The following is a 12,929-nucleotide window of genomic DNA, read 5'->3' as shown; positions in this document are numbered from 1 at the left end:
ACTTGGAACCAAGAAAGTAAATTAAGTGGCTGATTGATGATGGGATGACCCTGTTTGAAGATGAATGCAGGGAGTAAAGACATAAAACTGTTTCCCTTCTGTGGTTTTCAGAGAGGGTTTCAAAAACATTGTGAGAAAAGGCTGTATTGTAATTAGTTTAAATGTTAAAAGGCTAAGTCTTTAAGTAGAACTGAGAACTGAAAGTCAAAGTTAGAGGCAGAGCTCTAAGACAGTGACAGAAAACATGCACACAAACTGCTTTTCAAAGGGGAGTTGAGCGGGACGGGATTGGTGAGTATCAGAACCCATCACTGATGGCATGTCCTGCTTGCTTTTTTTGTTAATCCTTGCCTGAGGATATTTTTTTCCATTGATTTTTAGAGAGAATGGAAGGGGGTGGGGAGAGAGAGAGAGAGAGAGAGAGAGGAGAGAAGCATTGATTGGTTGCTTCCTGTACATGCCCCAACTGGGGATTGAACCTGCAACCTAGGTATGTGCCCTGTTTGGGAATCAAACTGGCCACATGCTGTTTCTCTTCTAAAAGTTGACTCTGGCCCTAACCGGTTTGGCTCAGTGGATAGAGCATCGGCCTGAGGACTCAAGGGTCCCAGGTTCGATTCCAGTCAAGGGGAAGGGAGGGAAGGAAGGAAGGAAAGGAAGGAAAGAGAAAGAAAGAAGCCCTGACCACCAGGCCTGGGGATCGAACCTACAACCCAGGTATATGCCCTTGACTGGGAATCAAACCCGAGACCCTTTAGTGCTCAGGCCAACACTCTACCCCTGAGCCACATGGGACAAGGCACTGCTTGCTTGTTTTGTGTGGCAAGAGCCTAATTAGACTTGTGATTGTCATACCTGTTTAGATACTTTCTAGGAGCTAGGAAACCCTCCACCCCCCCTTTTTTTAATCTGGGCAGTTGTTTTTTTTCCTTCCTAGGTGAAAGAAGCTGCTATTTATCTTCCATTATTTCCCCTCAACTCTTCTCTCCTGTCTCATGGCTGTCCCTACAGGTGGAGCCAGATCAAGTTATTCTCTCTCACAGTCCCATGAAGCTTTTCTCACAATATCATGGAAAGCGTATGATAGTATCTGGGCAGGGACCTCTGGTGGAAAATGCCCAAGTGTATCCTTTTGATGCTTCTCACTCTGGCTGAAGAGAAAGGGGCAGGACTGGGGACTTTTCTCCCATGGCTGAGGGGGCACCATCATGAGGCATGCTGGATGGAGACCTCATCGGGTGTGTGGTGGGCTCTTGAGGGCGAGGGACAGCCCTCAGATGTGGCCAGTCCTGGTGGCTGGTGGTTTCCAAAAGCCAGCCCACTGCATCATTACCTTCTGGGGAGCTGAAAATACAGATTCCTGAAGAGTCTGTGTCATTAGGTCTGAGATAAAAATCAACAGTCTATATTTTAAAAAATTAAACTAAGTGATTCTATAATTAGGTTTGAGAACCACTGCTCCAGGGCTGTTCTTCATGGTGCTCAATCAACTTATCTGCAATGTTAATTAAGTACCTACAATGAATTCATCCTTTGGGCAATGTGCATATTCAAAAGGCAGCGAAGATTGTCCTTGTTCTCAAACAGCTTATTTATTTGCTCCTGCAGACCCTGTCCAGCACTTCCTTTGTGCCAGCACTGTACTATAGGGTCTAAGGGGAGTAGCGCCAGGAGAAGCACTGTGGAATTGTGAATTAATTGAAGGGCTCATATTTGAAGCACCCTATACAATAAAGGAATATTTCAGACGGCATGGGATTAAAGACTTAAAAGAACAGTATAGGTGGTTCTGGGTGTCACAGGTGTAGTTAGGGGGAGGGGACCATCCTTTGAGCAGAAATTGCTTATGGCTTCATGGAGGGGAAAGGCTATGCCACAGGAGAGGTTTCAGGTTTTCCATGCAGAAGCAGTAAGGAGGCTAGAAAGAGAAGGGATGGTGAGGATCCCTGAAGCAGAAGATTATAATGGGACAGGGTGGGAAATAAGGATAGGGAGGGTGGTGTAGGAAACTGCAGAAGTAAATGCAGGAAGTAACTGAATTTATTATGAGGGCAGTGGGGAGTCTCCAGGTTTATTACTGATGGGGTGGTCTGATGGAAGCATCATTTTTGAAAAATTCATTTTGAGAATAACCTGAAATCATAGCCAGTTAAGGTTACAAGTGGGAATTAAAGACAGAAAAATGGAGGCAGGTCTTGAAGAGCTAAAGCTGAGCTGGCTTACCTCTCCCATGCCTCCCCATGCTGGTGGAATGCAATTCATCTTAAAGCTTCAGCTCAAGCCTAACTTCTCTAAACCAGCATTAGCCAACTGGTGGTCCATGAGGTCCGAAAGGTTGGCAACCGCTGGTTTAAGGAAACTTCTGGAGCAGCTGTCGCCAACCGGTGGTCCGTGGACCACTTGTGGTCCATGAAGTCCAAAAGGTTGGCGACCGCTGCTCTAGACCAAGCATGTCAAACACAACGGCTAAGACAGGCCAAATAAACAAGGTTTAAGTTTATGTGGGCCACAAAAAAAAAAATTCTATTTTCATGGAAAAGTAGGTTTATTTCAATAAAGACATGCTGAATACAAAGGGCTGAAATAAATAAATAATAAGTAATCATTAACATAAAATAATAGAACATTTTAATAAAAGTTAATATTTTTTCTTGAACATTAACTTACCAGACACTGAATAACTGCACAAATTAATAAATGTAATGCAAATAAACCTATTTTTCTTGTTCTCCAAAAGCAAAATATTGCCAAGACTAAAGGCGTGGCAATTGCTAGTATTAGTGGAAAGAAATGGTGCGCCTGCACGTAAGGTGTGTAAGGGAAATGAATGCAACATGATTATAGTAATCAGTCATTAGCGAACGTTGTAGTTCGTTATTAATAATTATGTATAACAGGATTGTAAAAATTAAGTTATGAAATTTTATTAAAACATTTCTTGCATACCGTTATATTGGCAAAAATATTCATTGTGGGCCGTGAGTTTGACATGCTTGCTCTAGGCCTTTTGCCCAGCTACCCAGACCACTGAGTAGTTTCCTATTCCGAACTTCTTGGCATACAGTGGCAGCACTTCACAGAGTGCTCTCTGTGATGGGCTTTGGGGAGGTGGTGAGCTCCTTGAGGACAGAGTTTTTTATATGCCTTATGCCCTAGTACTGCCCAGTGTAGGATCTGGCACCTAAAATGTGTCCAGTCTGCAGTGGTATATTGCTTGGAGGGACACAGCCCCGCTCTGCCTAAGCACTCATGGACTGCCTGTCAGTACTTTTAGGATTGGTGTTGACCCTGCTGGGCTTATTAGTTCACTCCTGTCTGGGGATTGGGTAGACTAGTTTGATCAGGATTAGGTTGGTTCCCCTTCCTTTAAAGATATTTTTCCCCCAGAACTGCCCAGCTTGTTTCCCTGATCTTGGTCTAGACTGGGCTTCAAGAATGTGGTTACTGTGGATGAGCTGCGGATGGCCTTCCCTGTGCTTGACATGGTGGATCTCCAACGGCGGCCAAAGACCACGGTAATAAGAACATCTGGTGACTCTTGTTCCTTCATGGGCTCCTCTTGCAACCCTTCACTGTTAGAGCTACAGCTTGTCCATGTTTCACAAATTGCCATCTTGGAGAAGCACATCTGGCCAAGGATTTGTCCCCCACATATCCAGAATGGCTCAGAGGAGCTATATACTCCAAAGGGCTTTCCTTTCTGCATTGTTTGTGATTAACTGAGAACCCTTTTATAGAGCCCCAGCATCTCCTCCAGTTGGTAGCTTTGTATTTTAGTAGCTGGCTTTCCCAGTATTGTCTGGGAGAATCATTAACCTCTGTTAACAAATTCTTCACTGTTCTGCTTTATTCTGAGACAGTTTCCTTGTGAAAAGCAGCCTACTTATAAAAGTAACTGGCAGTTCTGAGTGTCTGCTGTGTTCTCTTTGGGTTCAGCTCATATTTATATTTTCTGATCAGTAGTCACAGAGCATCTTATTGATCCTCTATAGTGTGTGACTGCCCCTGACCCTCTTTTTTTTTTTTTTTAATATATTTTATTGATTTTTTACAGAGAGGAAGGGAGAGAGATAGAGAGTTAGAAACATCGATGAGAGAGAGACATCGATCAGCTGCCTCCTGCACATCTCCCACTGGGGATGTGCCCACAACCCAGGTACATGCCCTTGACCGGAATCGAACCTGGGACCCTTCAGTCCGCAGGCTGACGCTCTATCCACTGAGCCAAACCGGTTTCGGCCCTGACCCTCTTTTTTATGTCAACTTTATATATTTATATCATATAGCCTATATTATAAGTCTGACTACTCTCAAAATGTGATGAAATGTGTTATAAACAGATAATCTAGCTCACTTTTATTCATTTATATAGCTTCTCTCCTTGTCCCAGAGTGTTCCAATTAAAATAGAGTACTTTATTGCCTTTGAGAGCTTTTTTCTAGAACCATGCAAATTATGTGGAGAACCAGAATGTCAGAGTTGGAAAAGATCTTAGAACAGCTCAGAGACTGAGTCTCAGGGGAAGAGATTTACTCCAGGTCATATAGCTGATTAGTGGCAGAGATAAGATTGTAATAGTCTGGGGAAGGAATGGAAGTGGTTGGTAACATGAAAGCTTCTGCCTCCTAATCCAACAGCAACAGAAATGGTCCATCACACCCTGAAGGCCTCCTTTTTCTCCAAAGGCTCACCTTCCTCTAGACCAGTGGTTTTCAGCCTTCCTAATGCCGCGACCCTTTAATACAGTTCCTCATGTTGTGGTGACCCCCAACCATAAAATTATTTTTGTTGCTGCTTCATAACTGTAATTTTGCTACTGTTATGAATCGTAATGTAAATATCTGATATGCAGGATGTATTTTCATTGTTACAAATTGAACACAATTAAAGCATAGTGATTAATCACAAAAACAATATGTAATTATATATGTGTTTTCCGATGGTCTTAGGCGACCCCTGTGAAAGGGTCGTTTGACCCCCAAAGGGGTTGTGACCCACAGTTTGAGAACCACTGCTCTAGACTCTTGCTTGGCCCATATCTTGCTTCCTGTCCTTGCAGGAGAAAACAGCTGATCAACCTTTCCTCCTAGCTGACCTTTACTAGTATATGTGGTATCCCTCAATCTGTTCTGTGACCAGCCTGGTTCTTCTGTCTTCACCTTTCTTCATGAATCTTCTTCTGCAGTCCTATTTGCTTCTCCTCAGCTTGGGCTACACTATGGGGTAGTCTTCAATCCTGTCTGGAATGCTACTTTCCTCCCACCCATCCTTGGAAATCAGTGTGTAATTGTCCTGTAGTGGAAAGTATTCATTGCATTGATGGGCTTGTTCTTTGTCTCTTGGCAGCCCCTTCCAAGGAATGACTTCCCCGCTATTGAAGGTAATGAAGTCCTCTCCTTGTGTGGGCATGGGACTGGGTTGTTCTTTCTCCTTTCAGGCTCTCCAGATTATTGTAGCCAGGGGGCATTGAGCATTAGATCACCTGGGTTCTGGTGTTGGATCTGCCACTCACTACCTCTGAGATATTTGTTGTTAATCTTTCCTTCTTTATATCATTTGCCTTTTTATTCCAGAAGAATAATAAGCTTAGAAAATCTTGGAGTAGAAAGGCACCTAGGGGTAATTTAGTCCAGTGTTCCTTAGGCCCATTAAACCCAGTTTGCTCCTTGTATAACAAAAATATTGTAGTGTCCCCTTTATTAACTTAAAATGAAATTAATAGATAATATATCTTCCTATACACATGTTACAGTTAATTAGTTTAATATAATTGTAATAGGGAGAAATAAAGGGAAAACATTTTAGTAAGGTAATATGTACTTCAATATGTAGTAATTTTCCAAAAAGACATAATGAAGTAGTAAAATGATTGAACCAAACATAGAATCACCATGAATGTTACAGCTACAAATGCAGACTGATATATGTTTATAGGTGTGATATAGGTGTGTTTTGTTGGTGACTCAGAAATTAGGGACAGTATCATCATTGGTGAAGTGATTTTGTAAAATAGGGACTAAACTTGATAACATTTTGAAAAAAGAAAAGTACAACCTTCTCTTGACTTATGTGATAGTTACATTTTTTTGAAAAATTAGTGTTTATGAAAATTACCAAAAAATACTTTGTGTTTACATGGAATTAGGGTTTAGGTTCATTAATTATAAACAGGTTGTTCCCTACATGAATACCAGATGGGACACTCAAATGTTTATAGACATTGGCAGTTTTTGATTGAACAAGACTGTACTGAGCATCTAGTATCCCTGGCCCCCTCCCACAATCCTCACCACTAAGTATCAGTCATTTTAATGATTAAAATACATCCTCCAGCCTCCAGAACATCTCTCCAGGGGGCAGTGGTTCAACTCACTGGTCTTGTAGCTGATATCACAACTTCCATTTGTTGAGTACCATGTGTCCAGCACAGGTTAAGTGCTTCATTTATTATATCTCATTTTTATTCTCATAGCAATAGTAGGTGTTGTTATTGTAGTTGAAGAAGCTGAGGCTTAGAGAAGGTAAATAACTTGCCCACAATCAGGAAAGTTGGCACAGTCAGCCTTGGAATTCAGGTCTCTATCACTCTGCATCCAGCTCTCCTAGTTGTTAGGTTTATTGGCTTCTGGGGCTCAGAGAGAAGTGGCTGAGAAAAGTGAGCATTTTGCCAAGTACCTATCGGTGGGGTGGTGGGGAGAATATCAGTTAACAAGAGGAAGTGGGCCTGAGACTCACTGTTGTTTGTCTTGTTTTAAACTTCTGTGAACATGGTGGACACAATAACAGTATAAGCCCTTAGGTCCTAAGGTTTAGGAGGTGCCTTCCCGGTCCCTGGGTTTTGTTCACCTTGGGTGAATAGGTGAGTGGCTCTTTCAAGGCTATTCAGGGAACCATGCCCTTGCCAAGGTGATTGTACTATAGGGGAAGAGCTTGTGGTTGGGTGGCTTCAGCTGGTCTTCTGAGGGCCTTACTCCCGCCTGCCACAAAGGGCACGCTAAGTGCCCTGCACCCTTACCCCTATGCCTTTGCTCTTTAAAGGAGTACTTCTCCTTGGGGAGCCAGTACGCTGGGAGACAAGCCTGCAGCTGATCATGGATGTCCTTCTCAGCAATGGGAACCCTGGGACAGGTCTGGCGACAGCCCCTTATCCCCATCTCCCTGTCCTGGCCAGTAACATGGATCTTCTTTGGATGGCTGAAGCCAAGATGCCCAGGTGAGGACATAGTCCCTGGCCTTGACCCTGGTGGCCCATTTCCAGCTATTGCCTGAGCAGTCCTACTGACAGTTTCCCACCGCCATTTGATACTGCAGCTTACTGAACACTGAAGATGTATTGAGATGATTTTTAACAAATAATCCTTGCCCTTCAGAATCTTAACAGAACAAGTTCTTTTTGATTAGAGGAACCCAAATGGTCAGTTTCTGAGGTATATCAATGCAAATTATTCAACTGCTCTTCCTTCTTTGCCTTCACCCTGTAGCATTGATTATTTCAATTCTTTGTTTCCCTTTGCCCTTAAAACATAGGAACAGGGAAAAGAAATAATTGTTCTGATGTTTGTATATACCAAAGAACAGACCCAGTGGATAAGTGACTTTCTCAAAGGCATGCATGTAGTGAACAGGCTTACACACTCCCTGCACAGTTGTGTAGAGCTCACCTGTTCTGTCCTTTTCTGAGTTTGAGCATAGTATAGGCATCCCTTTTTCTGGCCCTGGAGGTGCCTTTACTGGAAGGGCAGCTGACGGCTGCTGTGTTCTGTTTGGCTGCTCTTATTTGCAAGGCCTAAGTCTAGAGCAAGCATGTCAAACTCAAAGGCTAACACAAGCCAAATAAACAAGGTTTAAGTTTATGTGGGTCACAAAAAACAAAAGCTTCAATTTTCATAGAAACATAGGTTTATTTCAGTAAAGACATGCTGAGTACAAAGGGCTGAAATAAATGAGTAATCGTTAACATAAAATAATAGAACATTTTAATAAAAATATTTTTTCTTGAACATTAACTTACCAGACAGTGAATAAGTGCACCAATTAATAAGCGTAATGCAAATAAACCATTTTTCTTGTTCTCCAAAAGCGAAATATTTCCTGTTGCACACAGCAAACAAGTCAGTCCAAGACTAATGGTGTGGCAATTGGCTGCTAAAATACTTGCTGCTAGTATTAGTGGAGAGAAATGGTGTGTCTGCGTGTAAGGCGTTATAAACTTGCTTAATTAGACCTGCTTCTGATGTAGCTTAACTTTTCCAGCCCAGTGAAGCACCCCAATTTCTCTTTCAATTGTCAGCAACACAGCAATAAATATCAACACAAAGCAGGTTATTATTGTAGATCACACAGGGAGAACAAAGGGTAAAATATTTAACTGCAGTAGTGTTTGACTATATTCCGCGCAGTGAGAAAATCTGAAGTCATTTTCAAGGTCCACCATTTCTTCTTTTCAGTTGGGTCAAGTTTCTAAATCTCTGTTTTCCAGCTAATAAAAAGAAAATAGGATTCCATCGTGTCTCCTATCTACCTAATCCAGAACTTTTATGAGGATCAAATAAGATGAGGCACAGGAAAACGCTTCACAGACATTTGATTAAAGTGTAAAATGTTTGCACCTGGCTATAAAGCAAGTCGTGTTCTTGGGCTGAAGAAACTCCAAGGAGGCTAGTTGTCGCTAGGGAGAGGAATCCGGGCATTGATTGCTATGTGACGTCATTACCCAGATGGACACTTAGCATATTAGCCCTTAATATATATAGAGAGGCCCGATGCACAAAATCTGTGCAAGAGTAGGCCTTCCTTCCTCCAGCTGCTGGCACCGGCTTCCCTCCAGCACCCAGGACCTGGGCTTCCCTCCGGCCACTGGCACCTGGCACCTGGGCTTCCCCCTACTGGGGATCAAGCCCGCAACCCAGACATATGCCCCACCCACCTGCTGCAGCCTGCGGTCGGTGGCCTGGGCCTCCCTCTGCAGGGTGATCATGGGGCAATGGCAAGGCCCCCTACCAGTTGCATCGCACCCACCTTGGCTGGCTTGGTGCCAGTGGATGTCATAGCATGGTCCAGGATGGTCATCCCGATGGTTGTTCTGCTATTCGGCCATTCGGTCGATTTGCATATTATGCTTTTAGTATATAGGATGGCCTGTCGCTAGGGAGAGGAAGCCGGGCATTGCTATGTGATGTTATTACCTGGTGCCCACAGCCACCATTTCTGGGCTGGTCTGGGCTTGCACCATGGGGTCTTGGCAGCATCAGGTGCAATTTGGTGGGCTGTTGCTCTAGGGTGGTGGCGGGGCCTGTGTCCCACTTGGGGGAAGCCAAGTGTTGCTCTGTCAGCATCAGGTCCACGTTGCTGTTTCTCTGTAAATGGCAAGTGTGCATCACGGCAGCTCCTGCATTGAGCGTCTGCCCCCTGGTGGTCAGTACACGTCATAGTGACAGTTGGAGGGACACTTAGTGTATTAGCCTTTATATATATAGATGGTGTATAACAGGATATTGTAAAAATTAAGTTATGTAATTTTTTAAAATACAATTTTATTGATTTTAGAGAGGAAGGGAGAGAGATAGAAAGATAGAAACATCAATGATGAGAGAGCATCATTGATAGGCTGCCTCCTGCATGTCCCCTACTGGGGATCAAGCCCGCAACCCAGACATATGCCCTTGGCCAGAATCAAACCTGCGACCCTTTAGTCCGCAGGCCAACGCTCTATCCACTGAGCCAAACCGGCTAGGGCGATGTAATTTTTATTAAAATGTTTCTTGCATACCATTATATTGGCTGGGCCACAAGAATATTCGTTGTGGGCCGCATGGGGCCCACGGTCCCCAAGTTTGACATGCTTGGTCTAGAGTTTTCTCCCCTCCCCATGACTCCCAGTAAGCTGGGTGTGTGATCCATCAATAGGGCAACAGGGCCCAACACTGCCTCAAGTCAATAGCCCAAAGAGATAGGCCACTCAGTAGCTCATAAGAGATGGAGATTACAGTGTTCTCTCTTGTTAGGTTTCAAGTATTTTCCTATAGCTTGAGGTTAGGTATTTTTTCTGAGTTATTCTTCCAAAATTAGGGTATACTGACACTAGCTGAAGGGGGTTTGGTTATATAGGCTGGGAACTGAATAGTAAGGGGAAGATTTCAATTTACAAACCAGATTTGAGGTTATTTTTTCATTCAGTAATTTGAAAATGTAATTTATTACATAAATAAATGACACAAATATAACTTCAATATATTGTGCAGCATCAGTTCAGATTTGGTTTAGTGGCAAGGGATTTAAATCCCAAAACAAAAGTATCTTAAAAAAGATTAGTTTCTTTCTCATGTGAAATAAGTCTGGGGTAGGCTGTCCAAGTCTTGTATGGAAGCTCCACCTGTCAGGAACAGAAGCACCTCTGTCTTCCTGCAATGCAATCCTTAGCCCTTTACTACATAATCCCAAATGGCTGCCTGAACTTCAGCTATCATATCAGCATTCCAGGCAGAGAGGAACAGGGGAAGGTAGAGAAGAGCATCACCTCCCCAATTTAAGGATACTTCCTAGAAGGTTAGCCCAGCACTTCTAATTTCATTGACTCTTTGGGTATAGTGCAGCCACATGGCCACACACCCTGTTGCAGAGGAGGAAGGGAATATAGTTTTTACACCTGGTAGCACTATGCTCAGTGAAAATTGGCACCAAGAAAGAAGGGGAGAACGGCAACCAGTAGTCTGCCACAATTCTAAAGCAAAAATTAAACTTTCTGGAATACTAACACCTGGGGTATAATCCTAGTGCTACCACCTTGGGTAAGTTACTTAATTTCTTTATGCCTCAGTTTCCTCACTTGTAAAATGAGAACAATGATCTCATAGGTTTTTTCTGAGAATTAAATGTGATTTGTATCTCCAGTGTTAGAACAGTGCTCAATAAATGTTATTAGATAATAGCAGATCATAAATGTAGGCAATAAATGTAATTCTTACTAGAAGTAATTTCATTTTGACCTGTTACCACTGGGGGAGTGAAAAGGTACTGCTCAGAGAATGGCAGGTGGCCTGGAGAGACCAGGGAGCGAAGACTGAGCTGCTGGGCTGTCTTCTCTGGCAGGTTTGGCCATGGCACGTTTCTGCTGTGCCTGGAAACCATTTACCGCAAAGTGACAGGCAAAGAGCTGAGATACAAGGGCCTGATGGGCAAACCCAGCATCCTCACTTATCAGTATGCAGAAGAACTGATCAGGCGGCAGGCTGAGAGGCGGGGTTGGGCTGCCCCCATCCAGAAGCTCTATGCTGTAGGGTAAGTTCTACCCATCTCCTCAACTTTCCCTTCCCCTCTAATTCACCTTGTTTCCCTATGTTTAATGCACACTCCTTGCCCCACAATTGTCCTCTGCTCTCTGCACCTTACAACACTGAACTTCAGTTTTCTCCTCTTTTCTTTTCCGGTATGGTTACCCCTACCAGTGATAATCCTATGTCTGATGTCTACGGTGCCAACCTGTTCAACCAGTACCTGCAGATGGCGAAGCATGAGGGGGCAGAGGAGCTGGGGACGAGTGGTCTGTTGAAGCAGCGACCCTCAGCAACCGAGAGCTGTGCCTCCATCCTGGTGTGCACTGGTGTATACAGTCCCAAGGCCCTGGGGTCCACAGAGCCTGCTCAGGGAAGAGAGGAGCCTCCCTTCCATGGGCACCGGGACTTCAGTTTTAGTCCAGGGCTTATAGAGGCATCCCACATTGTGAATGATGTGGATGAGGCTGTGCAGCTGGTTTTCCACAAAGAGGGTTGGGCTTTGTAGTGAGGACTGTGTGTTCCAGGCAGGGTGACAGAGGGTATCTTGGAGCTGTAGGTGAGTCCCATTTACTGGTTTCTGGCCTGGATCACAGGGCAGGGCATCATGTCAGGACCTGCTCCCCATGACATTCTTCCTGCTACCCCACAGATGTGACACTAGTGATTACTTGGAAGAAGACACTGGCTTTTTCTCCTGCTAAGCAGTAGCCATAGAATTGTACCCTGGGTAGCATTATGGGTAGAACTGTGAGGATTTTCTCGGTCCAATTCCTATATGTTTCTCCTGGCAGTCTGACCTCAGCCCAGTCCCTTTACCTCTGTGCCTTGGTGTCCTCCTCATTTCATTAGGGTCTTCTGGGAAAGGGGGAGACAATATGTAATAACATGGAAATTTCTACAGGACCTTTGCCTGCATTAAGGGAACTATTGCATGCCAGCAAGGTGTCTAACACTCAGATACTACATTTTATTGTATTTCAGCTTATCGTTCAGAGACTTTTGAACTTATTTTTTAAATTAAAATGATAATAAATATTCATTATGCTATCTCTTGTGAAGCTCTATCTGGAATGTACTTAAAAGTCATGTGGGGGAAGGCTAGTGGGTGAGTGGTGTGGGTGACCTTCAGGCAAAGAGATTGGTGGCATTTCACTCCCAGAAGGAGTTGATGTCTCCTTTTCCACCTTTACTCCCTCTGACCTCGTCTGGGCGGTGAAGCAAGTCTATTTAGGAATGAATTATGCCCAGGCTTTGGCATATACTTAGCAACTTCCCTGATATGGAAAGAAAAAGGACCTTGCCTATGGTTTGTTCTAAAGGAAGGAGCTGACAGGCCCACAGCCAACATCATACCCAATGGACAAATCTGAAACCATTTCCCCTAAGAACAGGAACAAGACAGGGATGCCCACACTCACCACTCCTGTTCAACATAGTCCTGGAAGTATTAGCCATTGCAATTAGACAAGAAGAAGAAATAAAAGGCATTCAAATTGGAAAAGAGGAAGTAAAACTGTCCTTATTTGCAGACAACATGATATCATACATACAAAACCCTAGAGACTCCATCAAAAATGACTAGACTTAACACATGAATTTGGCAATGTAGCAGGATACAAAATTAACCCCAAGAATTCTGAGACATATCTATACACC

The 12,929-nt window shown here is 43.7% G+C and overlaps 1 protein-coding gene across 1 annotated transcript in view; it reads left to right on the top strand.

Annotated features, from left to right (window-relative positions):
* Window positions 1-12,628, top strand: part of CECR5 (cat eye syndrome chromosome region, candidate 5) — a gene marked incomplete at its 5' end in the record, with an annotated part of 39,291 nt that extends 26,663 nt beyond the window's left edge. The window contains 6 exons of the mRNA XM_006771353.2: window positions 1,012-1,124; window positions 3,422-3,515; window positions 5,347-5,380; window positions 7,039-7,213; window positions 11,089-11,277; window positions 11,445-12,628. Coding sequence (XP_006771416.2) covers window positions 1,012-1,124; window positions 3,422-3,515; window positions 5,347-5,380; window positions 7,039-7,213; window positions 11,089-11,277; window positions 11,445-11,778 — 939 coding nt within the window. The remainder of the gene's footprint in view (window positions 1-1,011; window positions 1,125-3,421; window positions 3,516-5,346; window positions 5,381-7,038; window positions 7,214-11,088; window positions 11,278-11,444) is intronic.
* Between the last annotated feature and the right edge of the window lie 301 nt (window positions 12,629-12,929).

This window comes from Myotis davidii, unplaced genomic scaffold (assembly GCF_000327345.1).
Source record: "Myotis davidii unplaced genomic scaffold, ASM32734v1 scaffold1045, whole genome shotgun sequence".
Taxonomy (NCBI): domain Eukaryota; kingdom Metazoa; phylum Chordata; class Mammalia; order Chiroptera; family Vespertilionidae; genus Myotis; species Myotis davidii.
The sequence above is the reverse complement of the archived record's forward strand: the minus strand, read 5'-3'. Positions and strand labels throughout refer to the sequence as shown.